The 26,603-nt window shown below is 40.3% G+C and overlaps 1 protein-coding gene across 2 annotated transcripts in view; it reads left to right on the top strand.

Moving 5' to 3' along the window:
* Positions 1-26,603, top strand: part of LOC112106608 (calcium-activated potassium channel subunit alpha-1) — a 916,252-nt gene that overhangs the window by 221,171 nt on the left and 668,478 nt on the right. For both annotated transcript variants that reach the window (XM_026653705.1, XM_026653706.1), the window contains exon 2: positions 14,970-15,134. In XM_026653705.1, coding sequence (XP_026509490.1) covers positions 14,970-15,134 — 165 coding nt within the window. The remainder of the gene's footprint in view (positions 1-14,969; positions 15,135-26,603) is intronic.

Consider the following 26,603-nt stretch of genomic DNA (forward strand, 5'->3'; position numbering starts at 1 on the left):
TTTCCATGAAAAATTTCAGTTAGAAATCAGTACTTTGACAAAAGTTTCATTGAAAAATTTCCAACCAACTCTACTAACCTGAAATTCCTCTTGTGTATGTTATACACTCTTTATATAAAACCATCCTTCAAATTCTTAGTGTTTTAAGGAGGCTTTTTATAAAGAGAGTCATATTATATTAGAGGGAATAAGGTCAGGTTATTAAGGCCAGAGATTAGCAGTAAGGAGAACTTTGTTTGACACACTGTGTAATCTTGGGCAAGTTACTTAAGATCTCTGTCTCTCCTACTTTAAAGGGGGTTAATATTCCCACTTTTATAAAGCGCTTTGGATAAAAGTGAGTGGAATATTATCTTGATCATTATGTTAACTACAAGTGGTAAGCATTACTAGGGTAAGTGAAACAATAAAAATATTTCCAACAAGTGCTGAATGAATTATTGACCCTTAAAATATTTCATATTCTTTGACAGTGAGGAATATCAATAACTAGTGTCCCTGTTGTGCTCATTTCATGCTTCTGTCCATGATCCATTTCCAATTCACATCTGTATTGGTGTTCATACTGTGCAAACAAACCAAAATGTTTGGATGTGATGGAGTTTCTGTCAGGGTGTTTTCCCAGCAAGAATCCCTCCCCCTTTCATAATTCTGATAATTTACCTGTATGAAAAGTTCCCCCATATGTGTTTGCAACTGCAGTTGCCTCATCTCTAGATATTTGTGTGATCTACTATGATCATGGTCATCGTCCTGTATATCACTTTAAGGACATTTACCTCTTTGGAAGGGTTGTTTTGCAGTGCAATATTTGAATCATAGAACAGGTTCTCAAACACTAAACCACTGTCCTATGTAATAATTGTCTTATCTATTTAATGAACCTATTGCCACAGTGCATAGGGACCAAAGAATAATGATAGCAGCTCCTTTGATTTAAATTCTGTGTCCCCATTAATCAAATCAAATGACTGTCTTGCCCTTTTTGCTGCCACTTCATAATTGAATGGGGGCTTTGGGGCATCTCTTAATGAGATAATGGTTCAGTCTTCATACACTGGATTAATCAGGAATGCTCTGACTAGTAACAAGGGAGAAGGATTCACAGATTTCTGTTTGTGGGCCAGAAACCAGACTCAAGATGTGTGAAATGTCTTCGTAACCTCCACCCTACCCCCACCCATGCAATCCTAGCCTATGCTGGGTTTTGCCACAAGTTTTGTTGAATAGTTCATTAATTGTTTCTCTCTTTTTAAGCAGACATGGGCCAATTTATGATTTTATGTGGAAACCACACAACATAGAGTTGACCTGTTTGAATGGAAGGAAAATAATGTTATTCACACAGAAACCTGTGGACTGGCATAGCCAAGTTTTGCAGAGCTGTTTTCATAGAATGTTGACAATTAAAATGAGCACAAATGTCTCAGGAAGATTCTCATATCGCTAGCCTTACGTACTCCAAGTAACACTCAGAGAAAAGAACATGGTCATTGTATGATCCCTGCTGCAGCAAGACATGTATGGGCATGTGTTAATTTGAACCAGACAGCAATGAGAAACCCTTTTCTGATGATTTCTTATGCACCGTTTTTTTTTGGTGCCTAGTTGCCATTGCATAATTTGCATCTGAAAGCATCATATTATTTTCCTATCCTTCTGCATTCTCATTCTTGAGAGGTTTTTTGTTCTTGTTAGTCTCAAGGAGAAGAGATATTAGACAATCCTGCATTGCTCTTTTCTCCTCTCCACTATTTCTCTAACTTGGTAGGGCCCTATTTATCCTTGATTTTTAATTCCCCATTAACATTCTTAAGAAAAATATGCTTTTTTCTTTCACCATTTGCTACAATGCTTGGAAATCCTTTTTGCTCATTACTTTTCTGTTCCTATAATTGTTTTACTAGCTGTAGCTATTTCGTGTAGTCTCTCTAATCCTCCTTTTCACCAGATCACTTACACTGTGCCACACTTTATAGCTATCCTTGAGTTCTATCCTCAAATCTTCAGTCTCTCCTGAAAGCTCACTTCATGTGCCATGTTTTTTATTGCTGATCAATCGTGACTGGCATCCTCCCATCCTAAAATTACCTAACAGTATGCTTTAAATTACCATGAACCCTTCAACAGTCTCAAAATAATAACGTACCTTCTTAGTTTTGTCTTAATTCTAGTGCCTTCTTTCCATATTTAAATCTTATTAAGGATAACAGGAGCTGAATGAAGGGAATCCTTCCAAACTCAGACTTCAGTTCTGCTATGAACTTGGCAATAAGATGCAAAGAAAATCTGAGAATGAACATGCAAATTAACATTCCACTTTGCTTCAGAATTCCCATGTCCCCTATTTTTATCCAGTCCAGTGGAAAAGCCAAGGAATTAACTACTGCATGGAGCTGTCATATGGCCAAAATTACCGACACAGTAAGCAGGATATTTTGTGAGTTGTTCATTCTGGATCTATGTTCATGGTTTGTCACAGAGTACTAGAAAAGCAACAATAAACAGTACAGTCCAGCACTTTTGGGACTCTTACTACAGTGGTAATAAATGTTACGCCCATGGCAGTGGTAACTCTAAATCATAGTTGAGGCAGGTAGGGTAGCTCATGCTGCCCTGTCCATAATTTAACTATTTTGTGTCTATATAAGACTTCAGTCTCCACGGTTGTCAATCCAGCCCTTTTCACCAGCATAAAATCAACTTGAAGGTGGGGTGATGGGAGAGAAAACATTTTTTCTTAATTTGTTTTCATGTAATGCTTTTTAAAAATAAATACTTTTTGTGTATTTTTAGTCACTGGATTGACAACATCTATCCATGGCAATCATCCCGACTTGATGGGAAACAATCCCCCCCCATTTTTAGTGAGATATTTGCCACTCCATCCCACCAAAAAGTTTCCTTTATATTTCACTGGTATTTAAAGATGAACACACATTTTTTCTCCTCAGATGTCCTTATTTATATTAGGTTTCAAATGTTGGCAGATATGCAGCACAGGACATTGAAGTTGTCTATCCACAGAATATGTAGAGTATAGCAGTGGTATTAATTTTACTTTCTGTCAGCTGTGTCACAGTCACTTATTATTCTATTATCCATGCTCTCTGAAGGAGTACATAATAAATTGTGTGTGTATGGTTTGGCCCTGGTGGTTTGTGGGGCCATATGCATAAAATGATAGATTCCGAGGCCAGAAGGGACCATTGTGATCATCTGTAAAACACAGGCCATAGAACTTCCCCAAAATAATTCCTAGAGCAGATCTTTTAGAACTCGGTTCAGTTTCTACCTCTGGGAGTTGAAGTGCCCTCAAAAAGGAAGTGATAGGCAGAAGTCTGAGGCCACATTAATTAATCTGTGTCATACTTTCATAATGAAACTGGTTACATCTGTTTCAGGGCAACATAATGGTTTCAGACTGGAGCTCAGCCCATGCATGCTAGAAAGTATATCAAACTCAAAGATTTGATATTATTCTGACCCCCAAAATGGATTAAACTTGTTCAGAGGGTTTTTTTTAAACCCAGAACTGACAGAGGAACTCAGAGCATGAACTAACATAAGCCAGAACTGTTTACATGGGTGAGCTCTTTGGACCACAACTATTTATTATATGGACATACAGCACCTAGCACAATGGGACCCCATGCCTTGATCTGGGTCTGTAGGTGCTATCTTAATATAAATAATAAAACAACTTCATCTGTGAAAAGATTTACTTGAAACTCAGAGCCAAAAGCACAGAATTCCACACAGTGCTGGTCAAAACACCAGGCCCTTTGTATCATGATGCAGATGCTGTACTCTGTGATGTCCATGCTCTGCTTTTTAACCAAGGTGGGAAGGAACAAGGATCTTGTAACATTCACAAATGACCCCTCTATTAAGATTTTCAGGCTGTGTTCTTAGGCTGAGTTCTCCTCAGACCTTTGGCTGCTATAGACCTATGCCTCTGATATTGTCATATAATCATTTTTACCTAGAGCCCATAAATGCCCACAGACCCATTCTGCCATAGGGTGGTTATTAGAATCCTATTTTTCTCTTAACCAATCTCCACTTGCCTCTCAGGTCAACTTCTTAAATTTGTTTGTCTGCTTCTGCCACAGTCAACATCTCATGGCTTGAAAGGGTGGTTGGAGGCAGATATAATATGGTGGGGATTTTAGGGACATATTAGACAAGCAAAAATCTGCCACAGTAAGTGGGTATGTGTAAGCTAAGGGAGGGAGCTAGTCATAGGAGGGGAGAGAGTGGATTATGCCCTGCACATCTTACTCTGTGTAAATGTAGGGATGTTATCTAAAGCTATCCCTTGGCTACAGGCTTGGGCCTTGATGTTGAGAGAGTTAAATTAAGGACTCAGAAGGATCGTCAGAATTCTGGCTGGATATAGAAGGAAACAGAGTAGTTAACCCTAGCTGTGTAGCTGGCTTGCTCTTGAAATATTAAGACTGAAATCTATTTTGGGCTCAGGTTTTTTTAAGTTGCCATATTCGCAAACACACATTACGTAGCGTGTGAATATTTTATAGAACAAAAACGTTTGCCTCTCATCAGTTTTCCACGAGTCATCCTGTTTCTCTTTCTTCACTGGAAGGAATAATGTTTTTCTGTGTATCAATAATGAATGCTTTCAAACTAACCAAACCATAGGTACAGTATGATAGCTGACGTCAATGTAACCCAATAGTGACAGGACAAATTCAAAAGTGTGTGAATAGCCCAGTTTGTAGGACAGAAGTACTTCTTAGAAGGCATTTAGTTACTTCAGCCTTTGCTTCCTTTTATCTTTAAGCTAAGGCTGACTCTCTTTTCAAAGTGTATTGTAAATACCTTCACTCTTTTCCCCACTGCATCTTCTGCACTGATGTTGGCCATTAACATTTCAACCAAATTCATGTGCCTGATAAACTCAGCAGCAGAACAGGTTTGTTTGTTTGTTTTTTAACCTGGGTGTACTGGTACCTGGCACATTCAGCAGAACAGCAGGTGTCTCACCTGGATTTATCGGATAGAGAACATCTGCTATGCTGATGAATATCTTGCATGTACCTGGCACGTTTGGCTGCATGGCAGGTGTTCCCGGTACTTTTGGCAGGTACTTTGTGTCTTGACGTACTTGGTACATTCACTAGCCGTTAACAATACTGATAAAAAACAAATAATTGTGTTATTTGAAACTAAGACCTCTGTTCACAGCAATAATATTTAATTGGACCCTGCCAATTTGTTGATGGAGTCAACCTTAGACCTCAGAAAGGAATTGCTTAAAAACTCCCAACCCAATATGTTAGACTTCTGCTCCATTGTAAGGAGAGACAGCATAATAAATGCAAGATGCTGGCTCATCATTCTCTTTGGATTCTCTTTGGGACAGCATCTGATGGTGTTTTCAAGATAAGTCACTGCCTTGTAAGCAATGAAAGGGGGTAAAGAGAACTGCAGATACGTCATCCCCGTTTAATAGAATGCAGGGGATGAAGAGGCTGCTCTTCTGAAAGATTTTTAAATGAAATAGAAACACAGCTGCATAATTGAAAACCCTTCAGAATGCAGAGTTCTCTCTTGGCTGTTAATAGAGGTTGGGCAAGCCATTTGTGTTGGAATCCGAAGTAGTCTTGCCCTAACCAGCCAAAAGGATTTGAATGTTTCTTTGGGAAACTTGAAATTGCAATGTCAGCTTTGAAGAGCTGATGTCCCTTGGTGTAGACGTTTCCTGGATGCAGACTGTCCTGCTGCCCAGGCTCTGAGGATGGGTTCCCAGAGCATGGGCTGTTCTGTGCTGGTGTAGCTAAACAGCACCTGCATTGAGAATACTGGCTCCCTTTAATGTGAAGTTGGGATGCGTCAATGCCCCAGTGTTCCGGTCCAGATTATATTCATACTTGGATGCTGTTATGATTAGATGAAATTTAGACTCTTCAAATCTACATATTTAAATGGGAATATCAGAAGTGCTCCCTTCCACCATGGTGGGCCCTCTAATGAAATCTTAACGAAAGACCTTGCAGTCTTTCTCAGTGCCAATATCTTTAAGGGTGCTTGGCTGGCCGCCTTCCCACATGTCCAGCCTTTGTGGAAATAGGAAGGATGCATGCTAGCCTCAATTTATGTTAAGGTTTCCACAGTATCTCTCTGATATCCATTTGATAAGGCAGTCCTGTGTGAAGATAGTGGAACATGCAGAATTTGCTAAGTAAATTTCTTTGTCCATATGTGATGATCATAGTTTAATTGTTTTAGGTATGAAAGCTAATAGCACAAAATTCATGGTCATTTAATAACACTTTGCACCTATATAGCATGGAATCTGAAAATTATTTGAAATATTTAATTGTTGAAGCCTCACAGAGCAATTGTGAGGTAGTTCAGTGGTGTTGTACCTAATTTACAGATGGGTAAACGGAAGCATACAGGATTCCATTTTCAAAAGTGACTAGTGATGCCTCAAATTGAAAAGCAGGCCCCTTTAAAGTGACTCTAACTGGCACCCAAGCACTGAGGCACCCAAAATCACTAAGCATTTTTGAAAATGCAGGCCAAAGTGTTGAAGTCTCTTGTCCACAGTTACATAGTAAGTCCTTGGCAGAGCTGGGAGTCAAGCCCAGGAGATTTGATTCCTAATCCCCTGTACTGACCTCTAGAACATGCATCCTACTTTCATTTATAAATAAGCGCAGGAAAAGTGTATACAACAAAATATGCATCCTCTCACTTTAATCTATTTAAATGCTCTTGTCATCAAGTAATTAAAATAATGAGCACCTTGTGAAACAGGTAAGCAGACTGGATAAAGGTAGTATTATCTTACTTGTACCTGCTGTGCCTCTAAATAATTCACCAATTAAACAGTACATTTTAAAAAGTGATTTCTGCCAGTTCGCTGCTGGCTGTGATGCTGTTTAGTTAATGATTTGAGGTGAAGAAATAATAACAGAGCAGTACTATACAATTGATAAAAGGCTGGGTGTATGCACAATGTAAGTGAAACTGGCTTTGAAGCACTCTGAGGAATTGCTGTGCAATCACAGATACATCACAAAAGTGACTTTGAGAAAAGAACCCTACAATTTCTTTTTTATATTTAAATGCATATTAAATATGTTAAAAAAGAACAGAGAATGTAGGTTGAAAATAAAAATAGACTGAGTCAGTGTTGCTATTACATAAGAGAAATGTTGAACACATCTGGATGTGTAATGCAGCTGTAGCTGTAGCAGTAGCTGGAATTAAATTTTGCAAGAGTTGCCTTTCTAAGCTTCTATTTTAGTCACTCATGATTTTCTGGAACTTAGACCTTTCAGACTGAAATTTTCTAGGGCTTCAGTTTGCCAGAGGCTGCATTTTTAAGGTAACTTTAAAATTAGATGTAGTTGATTTTCTGCTTCAACAAAATGAGTTGTTCACTATTTTTGTTGACTTCAGAGTACTGTATTTTGGGATGATTACAAATTATCAAGTGTTGAAAATTCAGTTTGATTTTGTTTGTCATGGAGAGAAGAATAGATATAATGGTTAATAAAATTTGCAAACTTTCTTGGTTTTACCTATTCTTGCCTAATGGTCCATAAGTATGTGTGTTTTAAAAAAATATTCAGAACGTAAGAACTGTCATACTGGGTTAGACCAATGTCCATCTAGCCCAGTATCCTGTCTTCCAAAAGTGGCCAATGCCAGGTGCTTCAGAGGAAATGAACAGAACAGGTAAACATCAAGTGATCTGTCCCCGTTGTCCATTCCTAGCTTCTGGCATTTGCAGGTGTTTAACTTCTCCTGCTCTAAGTAATTTGATAGATCCTGTCCTGTCATTCTTGTATAAGGTGCTAAACTGGGAGTCTGGACAGAACATGGTTCCATTCCCAGTTCTGACATTGACTTGCCACATGATGTTGGGCTAGCCATTTCACCTCTATGTCTCAGTTTTTCATCTGGAAAGTGGAGACAAATATACTTGCTTTCCTTAGTAAAGCATGTTATTGTCATTAATTTACCACTTCTATAGTGGTAGCACCTCAAAGCTGGAACCAGGTTGGGCTCCATTGTGCTAGGTACTGTACAAACATATAATAAATGACAGCCCCTACCCCAAAGAGCTTAAAGTTTGAAAGACAAGGTGTAACAGGTGGAGAAGACAACAAGCATGCTGGGGTGGGATAAGGGAAACTGGGTAACAAATAAAATAGGCTGTGTGCAGTGCTTAATTAATCATTAGTAGTGGTCACAACTTGCCAGCTGCCTAGCCATTATTTTGGTTGTAGTTTACTGTATGCTCTACAGAAGGGGAAATTAATTTAATGGGAATCAAGCTTTTGAGATTTACCAAAGGAAAAATGCCATATAAGAACTAAATATCAGTATGCATCTGTAAGCAATGCAGGACTCACCCCTGCGGTGCTTCCTGCTGTTGTCTCAGGGAATTAGCTCGCCCAGCCTCCGGAGCGCCCTCTGCAAGCCGGTGTCCCACTGCCGCTGGACCCCTGCATCCCTCCCTGGACTCCGGTGCCCCGTTATCTGGGGTACTGCCCCCTGGCAGTAACCCCTCACTCTCAGGGTCTCCCCTCCCTGGGGAACCTCCACCCCCTATCCCCACCTCACCTCAGTCGAAGGCTACTGCCAGTCACCAACTAGCCCCTGCTCCCTGGGGCAGACTGCAGTATGAGCCACTCATCACAGGCAAGGGGGTTTTGGACTTGCTGCCTTTCTCTACAACCTAGTACCTCTATGGGGCCTTGGACAAGGCCCTGCAGCCTGCGGAGTTGCCAGCCTGGAGCTCCCCAGCCCCTCTGGCCTTTCCTAACTCTAGGCACCCTGAGCTTCCCAGCAGCCAGGCCCCTCTCTCTCTTTGAAAGCAGAGAAAGACTGCCTGCTCCCCAGTCCACTGCCCTCTTATAACGGCCAGCTGTGGCCTGATTAGGGCGTGGCCCAACTGTGGCTACTTCCCCAATCAGCCCAGGTTTTCTCTCCTAGCCCCTAGCCCTCTCTCAGGGCTGGCTTCTACCCTGTCAGGGCTGGAGCGGGTAACCACCCCGCTACAGCATCTATTACTATTTTTGGGTTCAATACTTCTTACTCCACCTCTGGTATACCAGTACTTCCCATACTATCCTTAACTCCCAATGACTGGCTAATGATGACCCTGTCTTATTGGAAACCCAGGAGGTGGGCAGGCGCAAGCCCGCCCACTTCTAAAGGCCCCTCCTCCAGCCTAGCGGGAGGGACCACTGGACCCAGGGACCAAATGAGTATGGGGGACAACAAATGAGAAAAACAGGGACTGAGGTGAAGGTCATAGGTTCAAAACAAGGGTACCAGATGGGGACACCGAGCAGAGAACCCCGGACAGCTCCCACTGCTCCTCAAAGGTGTTGAGGGAGCCAGCAGACGCTGCTCAGTGGAACTCTGCCCGGATACGTGAAACTAGGGAGGAACGGAAATAGGCCCCACAGTCGCAGAGCACCCCCTCATCCAGCATCCTCCTCCTGGTAGTGTAGATGGAGACTTTGGCTAGGGCCAGGAGGAGGTTGACAAGGAGGTCTCACGACTTCTTGGGGCCATGGATGGGGTGTGCAAAAAGGATGATGACCTAGTAGTGCTACTGCCCTTCAGCTCTGCACCTGTAGAGTTAATAGATATATCAACTGCTGTTTCAGGATGCAGCTTCACAATGTTAATAACTTTATTAAATCAAAGCTGTTCTTTTTTTCAACCCAAGCAAAGGCACTAACCCTTAATGAGCACTTGGTCCATGTCAAATTTTATCTTTCAAACACCAATCTTTTATCTTTCAAATGTCCTGTCCAAAAATAGCATGGTTAGATTTCTTTTTAATTTTTGAATTGGAAAATGTAGATATTTTTCACTCTCAATACTCAAAAAATCTGAACGGATTTTTTTGGACAAAACCTTTTCTCTTTTGGGCAGGAACAAAACCTGTGAAATTTCATCCCAATAGTGGGATGTATCAGAAAGTTATGCACTGTGACAACAGGAATAGAGCATGGAATTGGGAATCAGGCCTCCTCGATTCCATCCTAATTGCACTTACTTGAGTAGGTAAAATGAAATGCATGGTTGTACATGAGCAATTTTTCTACCTCACAGACAGGTTGTTCCTATTAATTAATGTTTGCAAAATGCTCTATGTCCCTCAGATGAAAGGTGATATATGCAAGTGCAAAACACCTATAAACAGTTCAGTTACAGCAAACAAGCAGACTTGCAGGTTGTCATAGAAACTCTAGGTAAAGCCTGCCTTCTGTTCCCATTTTTTCCTTTCTAAGCAGGCATATTGTACAGAGTTAGAGACATTTTAAAATAGCATTGTTTCTTTTTAAAGGCAGCAAAGGCAAATGACATTTCCATCTCTACCTAGAGGTGAGGATTTGTTTTTTTAACAAAGTCTTAAATCTCCTGTGCAATGCCCTCTTTTTTTTTTTCAGGTGGCCATTACTTTCAATCAGAGCTCATGTTGTACAGCGTACATTAGCAAGGACATTCACATACCTCACTGTGGATATCTGCTGGGTGTTCCAAGGTGCTCCAAGGGTGAAAGTAAATTCTTCCAATTAAACAGAAGCACATGCAATGTGTGTTAGATTGTGGGAAAATACTATTCCTAGTTCACATAGATTATCTGTCCGCCTCTGTAGAACACATAACAGTTTGGTTTATATGAGATTAATTCCTTAACAATATGTAGTTTTCCTAACTGGGTATGTGTGATGGGTTGGATCACAGAACCCGCCTTGGGAACTGTCAACTGATGTGCCAAGACTACTTCTGTCCCTGCTTTCCCTGCTGGCCTGGGAATCCAGCAACTTGTCTTGTTGAGCCAGACACACCAGTCTGCTCCAACACAGACCCAGGGTCTGAACCACGTGCCCCAAAGCTGCAGACATAACTGAAGGCAACTTACGGAAGTGTTCCTGTCTTTAACACTCAGATGCCCAATCCCAATGGGGTCCAAACCCCAAATAAATCTGTTTTACCCTGTATAAAGCTTATACAGGGTAAACTCATAAATTGTTCGCCTTCTATAACACTGATAGAGAGATGTGCACAGCTGTTTGTCCCCCCCGCCCCACGTATTAATACATACTCTGGGTTAATTAATAAGTAAAAGTGATTTTAGTAAATACAGAAAGTAGGATTTAAGTGGTTCCAAGTAATAGCAGACAGAACAAAGTGAATTACCAAGCAAAATAAAATAGAACATGCAAGTCTATGTCTAAGACAACTGAATACAGATAAAACCTCACCAGTTCCAGTAAGCTTCCTTTTACTGACTAGTCTCCTTCTAGTCTGGGTCCAGCAATCACTCACACCCCCTGTAGCTACTGTCCTTCGTTCCAGTCTCTTTCAGATATCCTTGGGGGTGGAGAGGCTATCCCTTTAGCCAGCTGAAGACAAAATGGAGGGGTCTCCCGCAGGCTTAAATATACTTTCTCTTGTGGGGGGAAAACCCCTCCTCTCTCCTATGCAAAGTCCAGTTCCAAGATGGAGTTTTGGAGTCACATGGGCAAGTCACATGTCCATGCATGACTGAGTTTGTTACCAGCCAAGACACATTCCTGGGAAAGCTACGATGTGGATTGGCGTCTTCGAGTTCATTGTTGGCTTAAGTGGTTCTTGATTGGGCATTTAATTTGCACATTCCTTTCTCAATAGAAATCAAGCAAGTATACAGCTAATATTCCTAACTTCAAGTACAAAAATGATACATGCATACAAACAGGAGGAATGTATTCAGTGGATCATCAACTTTACATAGATATGTTACATGACATATGTAGCATAAAACATATTCTAGTTATATATATATATTCCCATGAAGATTTATGGGGTACACCGTCACAGTATGTATATTCATGCTGTATGATTTTATGTGTATTTTAGTTATTTTAGTGAAAAATAGGTTTATAACCTTCTTGGCAAGTACTTTAACTATTTTTTCTAAATATCTGTGGGATGGATTATAGGCCACTGAGCAAATTTAGCTATGAGGTATTCCTCAGTACAGTTTGCGATGGTATCTGTGCAAGCTGGTCTCTAGATTGTACCAGACCAGGGGACTGGCCTTTGAGACTCTCCACTTACCTGGTAAGGCTGTTGTGTTCCTATTTGCATGTTTCGCATTATATTTTCAACCCATACCTGTAGCACAGTAACAAGAGCTGGTGGACAGGGGGAAATTGTATAACGAGGGTGACACAGCAAAAATCCACCATGAAGACATCACTGTATGGAATTGTACTGTAGATTTGTCTCCAACATTTCCTTGAGAGATCTCCAGACTTTGCAAGACTAGTGATTATGCTGGCAGTTTGCCAGGCGCCTGGGGGACTGCACCTACTTTTAATATAAATGCATCACAGACTAAATGCACACAATCATAATATTTGTACTTGTATTTAGGGGAAGTGAGATTGCTTATTGTTTCAGCATATTGACATTAAAACCTTGCATTTGCTTACCTTTCTTCTCTTTCTCCTCTTAAAGGGAAGGAAGTAAATAGTGAGCTACACTTTAGGGCTTCATATGTCACACCTAGTTCTTAAACATACCATAAGCTCAAGTAAGAGGAACTTTTCCTAGCTAAAGCACAGGAGACCTGGGTATTTTTGTTCCCAGTTTTGCTACAGGCTCATTCTGTGACCTTGGGCAAGTGACTTAGGCCCACACTTTCCAAAATATTTTTGGGTATTCAACCTGAGGCACCAGGGACCCTGATTCTGAGATTTGCTAAGAACCCTACAATTTACATTGACTCAGCTGGAGTTGAGTGGTTTCTACCTCTGAAAATCAGATATTAGATGTATGAAGTTAAAATTAAAAATCACAGAGATCCCCACATGACAGTAGGGTTTTAACCATTTTTATGGTAGGGCTCTCTTATGGTATCTCTATCTTACAGATGAAAGGAAAAGCAATCTGGGTTGGCTAATGCACAGCATATTATTTCTGTAGCAGTGCCCTGTGTGTACCAATAGAAACTACATCATCCGTTCAGAAAAAAATCTACATACATGTTTCTTTCTTTTCCTGTTTTATAATAGAAATGTTAACCTTGGCACAGGGCATTTCCTGAGGGTTGACTGACATGTCTTGGTGATATCTTGGGTCATCTGTTCCACCTAGTCAGCCTTTAATCCTCGGGGAATGTCTTGTGCCTCAATAGTAATTATTGCTTAAGACAATGAGCTCATTTCTGTGGGTTGTTTTATGCATATGGAATGCAGTATTTTTCTTTCAGTGCTGATTGCAATGTCTGATTCATCATATCCATATTGATGAGTGAATGAGGTCCAGATATGCAAATGGAAGGAAGGTGGCTTTTATCCTTCCCACAGATGTTTATATAGAAAGCAATGAGTACTGTTTTAACCACAATTGATTAATTTGGATAATAACACTATAGCTATTTGTCCAGTTACAAGAGACATCCCATAGCACTACTTAGGGCATGGGCAAAACTAAGGGAGCAATCTCATTGGTTAATTGAAATCCAGAGCTGTGAGAGTCTGAGAGAACAACTGATCAGCTCCACACTACATTGTTAGTCTTATTCTAATATTTTTTGTTCACAAATTCAGTATGATTGTTGTATAAGTGCAATAATGTTCAGTCTCCAGCAAGTGCCTTTGGCTTTATACCTTACTACATGCTCAAGGTCTCATGGTTATCTTACAACAACAGTACATCTGTTCAGGTGTGGTTTCCTACTTATAAGACCCTCATCAATATCACATATGTTTGATACGTTGGGATATTCCAAAGAGCACTGATAGCAGTTGATTTCAAGCATTGCTCACTAGGCTAGCGTGTTCTATAGGCTTGATGCTGAAAGGTACTGAGCCCTCCTGGTAGGTGCTGAGTGCCTTCAACCCTCTTTGATGTCAGTGGGAGTTGAGAGTGCTTAACAGTTTGCAGAATTGAGTTCTGCTGTCTCTCGTAAGCATTGTTGTGCAGCACAGTTTGTTGAGTAATCAGGTAGTCATTAGTATTATGTTGGTCTGTTGTCACCCAAGGCACGCTCATGACATATTATGATATGTTGAATATGATATATTTTAAAAATAATGCAGTGTAATCCAGGCTGGTTTTGCCTTTCTCTTCCTTGATTCCTCTGTGGAATCCATGACTAGCACGCAGAAGGCAGTTGTAAGAATACAGCATCCTTGCTGCAGCATTTACACATGATGGATATGAATTTCAATGAATGTGACTCATCGGTCAGCTTACTTAGTGCTGCTGAGACTCCTTTTTAATTTCTATCTCTTGGCTCCATAATGACCAGCAATTACAGACAAAGGAGTTCCTCTGACATATCAAATGCCTCAGTTGAAACAATGGCTCACTGACAGCACAGCAGCTCACTGAAGATTCTCAACTGTGTATTTTGTTTCCTTCCCTTGTGATAATGATTGTAATACTACATTGGACTCCCCATTGTAGACTTACTCAGAAAACTAATTCGAGAGATTGCAAATGAAATTTTTACATAAATTATGCTCACATTTATTAAACATCTATATAAATTAAAAACGTCAGTGTACACTCTGCATGTGTATATGTTTATAGTAAATAAATATATGAATAAGTGGCTGCATAATTACAAAAGTCATAGTTGCCAGTTACTCTGCACACAGTACTAGGGATGAAACCCTGATTCTTTGGTGTCAAAAATGCCTTTTAGACTTGAAGTAAAGGGGAAGCTCCATGAGCTAGTAACTAGTAGTTAGGCTGTTTATAGGGCTGCCACTAGAAAGGGACGGAATTGTGACCATATGACAAGGTGAGAACAGAGAGCATGCTTAATGGCATCTCATCTCTAATCTGCCTCTGAATGGGCAGTCTCTGCATTATAATCACAACTCTGTACTAGTTCTATTCTAGGCACGGGCTTTTGAAATGTTACTGTTGCCATACTAAACATTCTAAATCTTCTCTTTATTTTACAGGAGGCCCAGAAGATTAATGCTGGTGGGGAAACCCAGGCTGATGGAACCCTCAAACCTACAGATGAGAAAGAGGAGACTGTCGCAGCGGAAGTGGGCTGGATGACCTCTGTGAAAGACTGGGCAGGAGTGATGATATCTGCCCAGACTCTAACCGGCAGAGTCCTTGTGAGTTTTACCCAGTTTGCTCAAATCTTCTTTAAAAAGAGTAATTGTTAATGAGCTCTTCATCTTATTGTCTCAGGAGGGCTGGATTTTGCTAATCAGCGCTATGCCACACCACTAATTCTCTCCCTTCACAGTTTCTCTTGGAAATGAAAAAGACAGACCTGCTCCCATTGCTGAGACAGCAAGTTATGAAAGTCCTTTTTTGTTGTAGATAGGGACTGATTCTTCTATCTACGCCAATATTTTTGCAGGCATAACTTTGCACGCTTCCCCATACAATACATGGTACCCATAGTGTGGCACTCCTGGTGAATTTCCTACTAGTTCATTATTAGTGCAAAAGTGTGAGCTTATTGCCTAGTGGACACAAGGTTACACTTCAAAAGTGGAGGCCAGATTGAAAATTGGGCTCAATGAGAATGGTTTTTTTTAGCTGTTAGTAGAAACTGTAGAATAGGATTTGAATGAGATGTGCAATGTGGATTATCTTGGTTCCTACAAAGCTGTGATGATCTATTATTCTTTTTTTAATCTACTCAGAAAATCCAGATAAACAAATGGAGCTGTACATCAGAAATTGAAAATACAAAATTTTGTGGTCAAAAAGTGTATTAGAAAAGCAGAAAGTTTTCACTCAGTTAAGTTCAGTCAGGTAATTTTGCAGTCCTGTTAACTACTACTGCATTTCTACTGGCCTGATCTGAAGCCCATTGAGGTCAATGGAAGATCTTCTCTGTGCTTCAGATTAGGCCTGATGTCAACAGTTTTGTACTTAATGCAGAGATTGGTCATATAGTGTGGGTTGAATTCTATGCTCCAATCCCAGTAAAAACTAAGTGGGATATCTGTGGTGATATGGATTTAAGTGAAAGCAGATTTTTGCCTTTGATTTTTAATTTTGGGAAAAGAGAGTTTTTATTGCTCATAGAAACGATGTTGCTGCTCTTGGGCTGATATTTTCCTTATTGTCTAAGCATCTTCTCTGTGAAATTAGCAGAATTTCTTAAAAACACGTGGGGCTTTTCAGGCTTTTAGACTGACTCACAATGCAATGTTAAGGTGATACAGATCCTATTATTCCTATTGTTTTCTATTGCTTTCAACAATAATTAATTTAGATTGTTTTTCTTAATAAAATTCTATTGCTGTCTTACCTATTTTAAGTCCTAGCCCTATACTATTGACAAATGTCTCCTCTCTTGTTCATGCAATCAATATCTGTGATATGTTTTGCACTCATTCAACAGAGATCTGATCTGCAGGTGAATCTAAAAAGAAAATTTTATTTGGATTCTCCTCCCCACTTAACATCAGTTATTTTCTACTATCTGGCTTATTAACCTGTGCAGCCCATCTTACCTGACTACCTCTTGGGATATTGCTTTTAGATTTAGGGCTTGTCTACATTTAAAATGCTACAGAGGTGCAGCTGCGCTACAGTAGTGCTTCAGTGTAGAAACTGCCTAGTCCGATGGGAGGGGTTCTCCCACTGGCATAGGTAATTCACCTCCCCAAGAGACAGTAGCTAGGCTGATTAAAGAATTCTTCTGTCAACCTAGTGGTGTCTACACAGAAACTTAGGTCATCTGAACAACGCTGCTCAGAGGTGTGGATTTTTCACACCCCTGACTAATGTAGTTAAACCAACTTAATTTTCTAATTTTCTGACCTTCTCTGTGTGAGCCTGACATACCAATCATTTTATGAAGAGTGGTGTACTGGTTTTCACATAATTTCTTGACATCTCCAGCATTAAAAGTGGCAAATCTTAACAATCTGACTCTTTCTTGTGAATGTGCTGATTTCTCATGTGCTGATGTATTCCTTTGCATGTGCTGATTTATTTATCAAAGATGAAATTCACCCCAGGATAGGAGTCTTACATAAACAAGCACTCCCCACTTAAACCCTTAAGGGAATTGTAGGAATTTATGCCTGTTCTCTGAGCTGGGGTGAATTTCACCACAAATTCAAAGAAGTTAAAGGTAAAATCTGAACCATAAAAAATGGAGCAGTTTATCCTACTAGAGTTGCTTCAAGGCATTAAGAGAGCTTTTAAAAACGTTTTTTTCCCAGTTACAGTACTTGATCATTTCATTAATTTTGTCTTCAAAATACACCATTGTCTGCTGCAAGCAATTAGTTTATTCCCAATGTTTTATCTAGACACAATGGACCTACTTCTGACCTTAGGTAAAATTCACTGTTTCCTTGAGCATTTCAGCTAGGCAGCATATTTGCTAGAATATTTGTGGAAATTGAACACAGCTGAATCTAGATTGGTATTTTTATTTGATTGAATATTTGTTGGAAAATATTTTGAGAGATTCACCCACGAATTCCTAGTGAATTAACATAGCCCACTCCGGAAAGCTATTATGTTTTTGTCCAAGAACAATGTAGAAATTTCTAAAGCTAATGGCTGTACAGTGTTATTGAGGATCAAAATAAGACCAGATAGAGCTGTGGCTGAAGAAATTAAAGTACCTTTTCATACTGTAGGCCAGGGTTTAACTCAAAATCAATCTTCCACATTCACTATTAAATAACCTTTAGGAACTGGTCCCCTGAACACTGACTTGGGAGAAAAGTTGTAATTGATTTTTAGTGCAGCACGATCGCATGAAAGCTGTTATATAACTGCTGTCTGGATTTATTTGCCAAGTGAAGGGGACAAGTTAGCAAAGTGTGGTGTAAACATCAGTTTAAAGTGGAACCTCATTAATGTTTTCTTCTCATCGAAAAATCTCGCTTAATCATTCTTATCTGGGCAGTCAGTTCCTTGGAAGTGACTTGCAGTGGAGTGACAAATTCTGTCTGTAGAACCTAAATTGAATGTTTGCAGGACCAATTCCTACTGAAGCTTAGTGTCAGGTCTAGTCAAGCTTCCAGCTCGTCCTTGCAAACCTCATGAAGTAGATTTCCTAACTTAACAAATCATATTGCACAGGTGCTTAGAGTGGGTGAGTGGGATAGCATACATTTACACTTACTGCTGCTGTTGAGCTATATTTGCCCCTCAGTCAGCTTAAACACTATGCTGTTAGAATGTGCAATGGGTCTACTAGGGTGACTACCTATATTTCAAGGAAATAAAGAGTAAAGGTATGAAAAGTACAGGGCAAAGCTTATTTTTAAGGGACACCGCCCCCACAATGATATAAGGTAGTACATTTTTGTAACAGTGTATGATCTTTTGCACAATTATTTACCGAATTGTTGCTTTAAACCAAACATTCTGCCTGATTAAGTAATTCTTAGATGTGTCTTATGGAACATCGATCATGGGTCAATAGGCAGAAAATAAGGTTCCCTAAAAATATAGGGCAGAGGGCCTTCTTCAATCTCACAGTTCTAGAGCTGGTCAGGAATTTTTTGATGAAATATTTTTTCATCAGAAAATGATGATCCCTCAAAATGTAAGCTGTTGGTTGGGTTTGACAAATTTCTCATTTTGAAAAAAATTAAGAAAAAAAGCTTTTGAAATTGTTGAAATATCCTGTTTTGAGCTTTTTGAAAATTAATAGTTCTGTTTTTCAGTTTGTTTAAATAGTCAAGCTAATAATGATAAACCAAAAATAAATAAATGAGGTCAAACATAAAATTAAATATTTAAGTTTTGATTGACCTGAACTGATTTTTTTCAGATTGTTGGTTTGTGAACATTTTCAAGATTTTGACTATTTGTCCTGATTCAGGATGAAAAAATATTCTGAAATCTTGAAAATGTTTCCAACATGGGAAACCTCCATTTCCCAGCTCTATGCAGCTTACCTGGAAGAAAGTTATATAATCTCTTCTTCTTCTAGCTATCTGGTTTACTGCATTTTCCATCAAATTTATCTTCTGTGCATCTGTCTATGTTTTCTTGTCGCCCTAAATGGGAAGATGCAAGTGCTCAGCACTACATAAAATAGAATGTCACCTTTGTTCAAGAGCATAAGCTAAGACACTGCTGTACGAAGCCTGCCATGATCAACAAAAATAGAAATGTGAATAATTTGATTACCGCAGAAGTTTATCTTGTCACCTTGCCACTGGTGTTTGTATTATTCATTTTGGTGTCTTCCTTAAAGAGGAGATAGACTTAGATTGTGAAATGTACCAAAATATGTGGATAAAAATCTTGGATGATCGTTAGATGAAATGCTGTACAGATGTGTGATTTTAATTAAAGGTGAATTAATGTGGCTTTGAAAAATAAATACATTAAACATGTAAAGCTGCTGTAATACTTAGAGGTGGACTCTAAGAAACACACCCTGACTAGCTGGGGTACTGGGTGTCTGGTGTCAGTCACCCTTTTACCATTTTGTCTCTGTCAGGGTTTCTTCCCCACTCTGAACTCTGGGGTACAGATGTGGGGACCCGCATGAAAGCCCCCCTAAGCTTATTTTTACCAGCTTAGGTTAAAAACTTTTCAAAGGCACAAATTCCACCTTGTCCTTGAACAGTATGCTGCCACCACCAAGTGATTTAGACAAAGAATCAGGGAAAGGACCACTTGGAGTCCTATTCCCCCAAGCCCTACACTCCCTTTCCTGGGGAAGGCTTGAGAATAATATCCTCACCAATTGGTGCAGGTGAACACAGACCCAAACCCTTGGATCTTAAGAACAATGAAAAATCAATCAGGTTCTTAAAAGAAGAATTTATTTAAAGATAAAAGAATCACCTCTGTAAAATCAGGATGGAAGATGACTTTACAGGGTAACAAAAGATTCAAAACACAGAAGATTTCCCCTCTAGGCAAAACTTTAAAGTTACAAAAAACAAACAAACCAGGAATAAACTTTCCTCTTAGCACAGGAAAAATTCACAAGCTAAAACAAAAGATACTCTAACGCATTTCCTTGCTATTACTTACTATTTCTGTAATATCAGATGTATCATTTCAGTGGGACCTGGATTACTTGCTTGGTCTCTCCCTTTGTCTCTGGAGAGAACACCCACACAGCCCAAAACAAAGCCTCCCCCCCCCTCCCCGGATTTGAAAGTATCTTCTTTCCCCATTAGTCCTTCTGGTCAGGTGCCAACCAGGTTATCTGAGCTTCTTAACCCTTTACAGGTAAGAAGGGATTTTATGCTACCCTTAGCTGTATGTTTATGACAGTGTCATAAAATGTAACCAGGATAAAACCAAGGGGGTTGTAGAAATTAAACAGACATGTAAAATGAATAGTGCTAAAACCTACAGGTATAAATGAGAATAATATCCTCCATATTCATTGTACAGAAGTTTTAAACTACCCAAGAAAATTATGTCCCCATTGTAGAACTCTCTTGCATAGTTTAAAAATTATATACAAAGGATATCCATCGCCATTAAATTTAATAGAACTTTTCTGTAAAGGTCATTTCCCTGCATATAGTACCTTACAGTTGTGTTTCATCTTAAAAATAGAATTAACTGTGACTTACACAAACCCGCTGTTCTCCCATGTTTATTATTGTCAATTAAATTATTTACATGAGAGATGCTGATTCAGGAAACCAAGGTTATTTGTGGTAAAGGACAGAGGTTGTCACACTTCCACTTCAGCTGGTCCTTCTCATTTAAGCCCCAGTAGTATCCTTTGAACTGGTTCTCAAATTACTTTCTGGGAAATGCTGAAGGAGTGGTGTGGCAAGTGTTTTATGTGGTGCTACTGGGAAGTAGCCAAGCAAATCTGTTTCTGCAGAAATGGGAATTAGGGTATTCCACTTGTTACTGCTTTATACCTTTTCCTGGTCTAGTTTTCCTACATAAGCCATATGTCTACATTAACATTCAAGAGCAGCCTAGTAGTTAAAGTGAAATTCTGTTATGGGGATCCCTTGGAGCAGATTTTATTTTGATTTGATTGTTAGAAACGGAAATTCCCATCTTGCAAGGTGAGAAGCAAGAATGAGGCATGTAGTCACCAAATTATTAAATCATTTGGTTACCATTATTTTTACTGCTGTCATCTTTTCTTCCTCACTGTAATTTCTGTGCTCAGTGCAGGATTATACAATGTGGTGGTGAAAATACCAGAGTCCATGGGAGACTTGCTTATATTAGCCTTCCCATCATTGCCGCTGAACCAGCAGCATGGTGGGACATTTTAGGGGAAAATAAACCAGTAAAAGTAAATGTGCAGGACTGGATTTAATAGTTTGTGAATACAATCTTCAAAAGCACCTAAGTCCCATTTACAAAAGTGACTTAGGCACTTGAGAATTTAAGGGATTTTCTAATGGGGGGGTTAATCTGCAGTGAGTTGATACGTTTGTTAACTAACAGTACACAATCCACACTAATAGCGTGCTATAGGAGAGCTGTGCCCTCTTTCAATTTACATCATTGGATATGCATGCTGGGGGCTTGCTGTGCATTAAGCATGTGTATTCTTGGAGGGTATCCCAGGGTCCTTTGCTTTGCTGCTGAGCAGTGTACATTCTGGGATTTCTGCTGCTGTGCACTGTGGGATGCATAGCACAAGCCAGGGGAATTCTGGGATTTGGGATCAAATTTAAAAAAATCCATGATTCCAGTCTCTCCATTCCATGCTTCCTGTCCTTCTGGGCAGGCTAGCGGCATTTTTGAATTGCTGTTGACAGCACGGACCCAATAATGTGCTGTGCCTCAGTGCCGCAACTGGGTGACTTGAAATTTGAACTTTGCCCACTGCACAACTGAGAAGGTGATGTGGCAGCAGAAGCAGCAGCTTTGAAGATGAGGATGACGCCAGGCAACTGCTATTCCAGGAGCAGTTCCTGGAGCAGTTTCACATGGTGCAGTGCTGTTTCGGGGCTCAGGAAACCAACATCAGTTGGTGGGAAAGAATCATTCTGCAGACCTGAGATGAGCAGCAGTGGTGACAGAATTTCAGGATGGTAAAGCAACTCATTTTTAGATCTGTGCCGAACTAACCCCAGAGCTGCAGTAGCAGAAGACCAGTGTATGGGGTCACATACCCATTGAGAAGCATGTCACTATTGATATCTGGAAACTGGCCAGCCCTGAATGTTACTGTTCCATTGCCAACCAATTCAGTGTAGGGAGATCAACTCTTGGGGCTGTAGTCATGTAGATGTGCACTGCCATGCATAAAATACTGTTGCACTGGATTATAAAATCTGGTAATGCTCAGGAGATTATTTATGGTTTTGCACACATCGGGTTCCCAAACTGTATTGGGGCAATTGAGGGACCCATGTGCCCCCCACCCCACACCAGGGCTCAGAGTTTATAAACAGAAAGGGGTATTTCTCCATGGTGATCCAAGGGCTGGTTGACCATTGTGGCAGGTTCACAAACATAAACGTAGGTTGGTCTGGAAAGGTCCATGATGCTGGGATATTTTGGAACTCAGCTCTATTTACCTTAATGAATAAAGGACAGTTTGCCTCCAGGATCACTATATACACTAATGATGTGGAGATTCCTCCAGTTACCTTGAGAGACCTGGCTTATCCTCTTCTGCCCTGATTAATGAAGCTATCCACAGGCCACTTGGACAGAAAGAAGGAACTGTTTATCTATTGCCTCGGTAGTTGCAGAGTGTGCATTTGGCCATCTGAAAGGAAGGAGGCACTGTTTGTGGAATAGGTTGGAGGCTGCAGAATAAAAGTGCCTAGGATTATAACTGCACATTGTATTTTGCACAATATTTGTGAGAGTAAGGCAGAAAGCTGTAGCAGTTTGAGCAGCCAGAAAAGTGTCTGGTAGAAAATAAGAATCAGCCACGGCAAGATTGTCAGGGATGCCTATTGCTCTTTCATTGAGTCTGAGGCCTGAAAATGTGCAGGTGTACACACAGCTGTCATCGGGAGGGTGGGGGAGAATGGATAGATTGTGAGCAGTGCAGTCTCATTGGTGGGTAGTAGAAGTGGCACGTTGTGGCATTGTGTATTTTATCTGTGCCTTTATACCTTTGTAAAACCCTGATTTATAGAAAATGTAAGGATTTTTTGTGTAAAATGCATTCTTAAATGCATTGCCGATTCTTTATTAATGGATTTTTAACATTTATTTTATTATTATTCATTATAGAAACAGAAATAAACCTTTAATTAAAACAATAATAAGACAAAGCTTTAAAGTGGTATAGTACAGTGGAGGGCAGAACACACCCATGGAGGGGTGCCCCAAGGGTCGGTCCTGGGGCCGGTTTTGTTCAATATCTTCATTAATGATCTGGAGGATGGCATGGACTGCACCCTCAGCAATTTGCAGATGACACTAAACTGGGAGGAGTGGTAGATACGGTGGAGGATAGGGATGGGATACAGAGGGACCTAGACAAATTATAGAGGATTGGGCCAAAAGAAATCTGATGAGGTTCAACAAGGACAAGTGCAGAGTCCTGCACTTAGGACGGAAGAATCCCATGCACTGCTACAGACTAGAGACCGAATGGCGAGGCAGCAGTTCTGCAGAAAAGGACCTAGGGGTTACAGTGGATGAGAAGCTGGATATGAGTCGACAGTGTGCCCTTGTTGTCGAGAAGGCTAATGGCATTTTGGGCTGTATAAATAGGGGCATTGCCAGCAGATCGAGGGACGTGATCATTCCCCTCTATTCGGCATTGGTGAGGCCTCATCTGGAGTACTGTGTCTAGTTTTGGGCCCCACACTACAAGAAGGATGTGGAAAAATTGGAAAGAGTCCAGCGGAGGGCAACAAAAATGATTAGGGGGCTGGAGCACATGACTTATGAGGAGAGGCTGAGGGAACTGGGATTGTTTAGTCTGCAGAAGAGAAGAATGAGGGGGGATTTGATAGCTGCTTTCAACTACCTGAAAGGGAGTTCCAAAGAGGATGGATCTAGACTGTTCTCAGAGGTACCAGATGACAGAACAAGGAGTAACGGTCTCAAGTTGCAGTTGGGGAGGTTTAGGTTGGATATTAGGAAAAACTTTTTCACTAGGTGAAGCATTGGAATGGGTTACCTAGGGAGGTGGTGGAATCTCCTTCCTTAGAGGTTTTTAAGATCAGGCTTGACAAAGCCCTGGCTGGGATGATTTAGTTGAGGATTGGTCCTGCTTTGAGCAGGGGGTTGGACTAGATGACCTCCTGAGGTCCCTTCCAACCCTGATATTCTGTGATTCTATAGACCTCTTGCAGGAGTGGGTGGGTGAGGTTCTGAGCAGGAGGTGAGACTAGATGATCATGATGGTCCCTGCAGGCCTTTAAGTCTATGAGTCTATGAATTCAGTGTTTTGGGTATGAATCTGCAGACTCAGGCACAACTTATTCAGGGGACACAGCCAAAGAGAAGGCATCTCAGATTCTGCTGGAACCTTCGACCCTGCCCTAATATTTTCTGTGTTGTTTTTCTCTGCCACTTTATGTGTCACGCGATGATAATGTGACACCAAATGTGTTCATGTAGACATCACCAATGTGTGTGTCTCTTTCTGTCATCTATCTATATATTATCATACACAGCAGTATGTTTCTGAGCACCTTCTAGGACTCTCATCAAGCTCTGCAAATTCACCTGTCCATTTGTATCACACTTCAAGCTTACAGCATTAATAGCTCAGCATTCTTTTAATCTCTCTTACTTGTCCTTCAGTTTTCAAAAGAACCCTTACAGGTACCACTTTACAGCTCTTATCTGTACTAATTTTCATTTGCCTGGAGATGTTGAAATTACAGTTTGGGAGATGGAAGCTAGATACTTATTGTTTGCAGCTTGAAGGGTTAGAAATAACACAGATCTGTCTATTCACCTCCCTACCCTCCACCCCTACATATAGTAGGAAGCAGCTGTTCTCCTTTGCTTCCCTCCCCCCCCCCCAGGATATCCACAGTTGTTATGGAAACAGAGAAAAGCCTCTGTAGTTCGTCCAGAACTGTGTGTTTAAGAAAGTGCACCCAGTCTGCTGAACAGCTTTGTCAACGTCAGATGGTACATGACTTCCTGGCTGGCTCCACTACAGTGGTTATTGCTCACCCAGGAGAAACAATGGCACAGCAAATCTTTCACTTGTTTTCTTCTGTTTTAACAAACATCCTGTAAATGTATAGCAGTGACATGTGCTTTATTTTCCTTTCTGGTGTTGTGTCACATGGGGCTTTTATACGCTGCCTTGGCACTCGGCACCTCAGGAAAATAACGTCAATGGGAAATATGCATAAAGGTGAGCCATGTGGTCACTGGGGAGAGTTTGGGCCAGGAAGGCTAACAGCAGGGTAAAATGAAGCCTTTTAAATTTACCATGTTAAGAGAAGGTAAACAACAGTGGGGAAAAACAAGTCTTGGAAGAAATCTGGCTGATGGTGATGATCAATTCATTGATAAATTCATGTAATTATAGGTTTATTGGGGTTGTTTTGCTACATATGGCTGCTAATTGCCAGCTTGATTTAAATCCTTAAAAACAGGAAGTGGAGTATAATGGCTTCCTCTTCCTTTAAAGGTCCGATGTCTCTCAACATGCATTTTAACTGATAGGGAACTATTATCTGTCAATGGTTTAGTAGGATTGTGTAATGGTCTTTTTAATCTTATTGTCCTCAGCTATCAATAGTTGTGTGGCATTTTCCTGCAGGCTCTAATAATAATAATAATCATCATCACCCATGGTGGTGATTGATTAATGTTTTTATGGTACTTTGAAAATAGAAAGCACTACATCAGTGATGTAATGAGCAATGTGTTTCAAATTTTAGTTATGTATACTAACAGCTTTTCTTTGTCTTAATATGACATGTTTGTTTAATACCAAAGAGGCTACCTTTCCACTAGCTATTTTCTCATAGACTCTGTTGACTTTTCTTTGAAAACTTGCTATGAGGATTTGTTCAGAATGAGTGCTACAGGACATCTAGATTTCACACAACTGGCTCAATTTGTTTGGGAATAAGCTCAATATCTTTGTATGATAATGCAAATGAATTTCATCTGCCCCTTCCCCTTTACTTGCCCTACTTAATCTCTCAGGAGTTGGAACATCAAATCTGTGAAGAAAGTAGGTTACAGTTTGTCTTTTTTATTGACTTTTTGAAGAAAATCCACCAAGAGAGCTGCATTAGATATGGATATAGAAATCCGATGCTCTCCTTTTCACCTTGGCATTGTTTCATGAAGATGCTCCACTGTATCATATTTATACATGTTATATGTTGAAAGGAGCATGACACTGTAATAAGGACATAAAAGTGGCCATGATGGGGCTTAATCCCGTCACCTGTAAGACAAGGGGTTAAAAGCCAATTAGTGTACCTATCATTGTTTTCTCCTGGCCTGGTTGGGGGGGGGGGTTTGAGATAGGTAAGGATCATTAGGCACCTGGGCCTTATAAGGAAGTTGTAGCAACTCAATATGAGAGAGACTGTAAAGGAGCCAGGATTTTCCTGTGGAGAGAAGCCTACAGAAAGTAGGTTAGCCTGAGAGGTGGAAGAGCAGTTAGTTCAGCAGAGAAGGTAGAAGCCTGAGAACCAAAGGGAGGCCATGCTAAGCACAGGGGGCTTGGAAGTAGGAAGTGGCCCAAGGAA

This window comes from Terrapene carolina, unplaced genomic scaffold, assembly GCF_002925995.2.
Source record: "Terrapene carolina triunguis isolate 2854851 unplaced genomic scaffold, T_m_triunguis-2.0 Scaffold147, whole genome shotgun sequence".
In the NCBI taxonomy this organism is placed as follows: domain Eukaryota; kingdom Metazoa; phylum Chordata; order Testudines; family Emydidae; genus Terrapene; species Terrapene triunguis.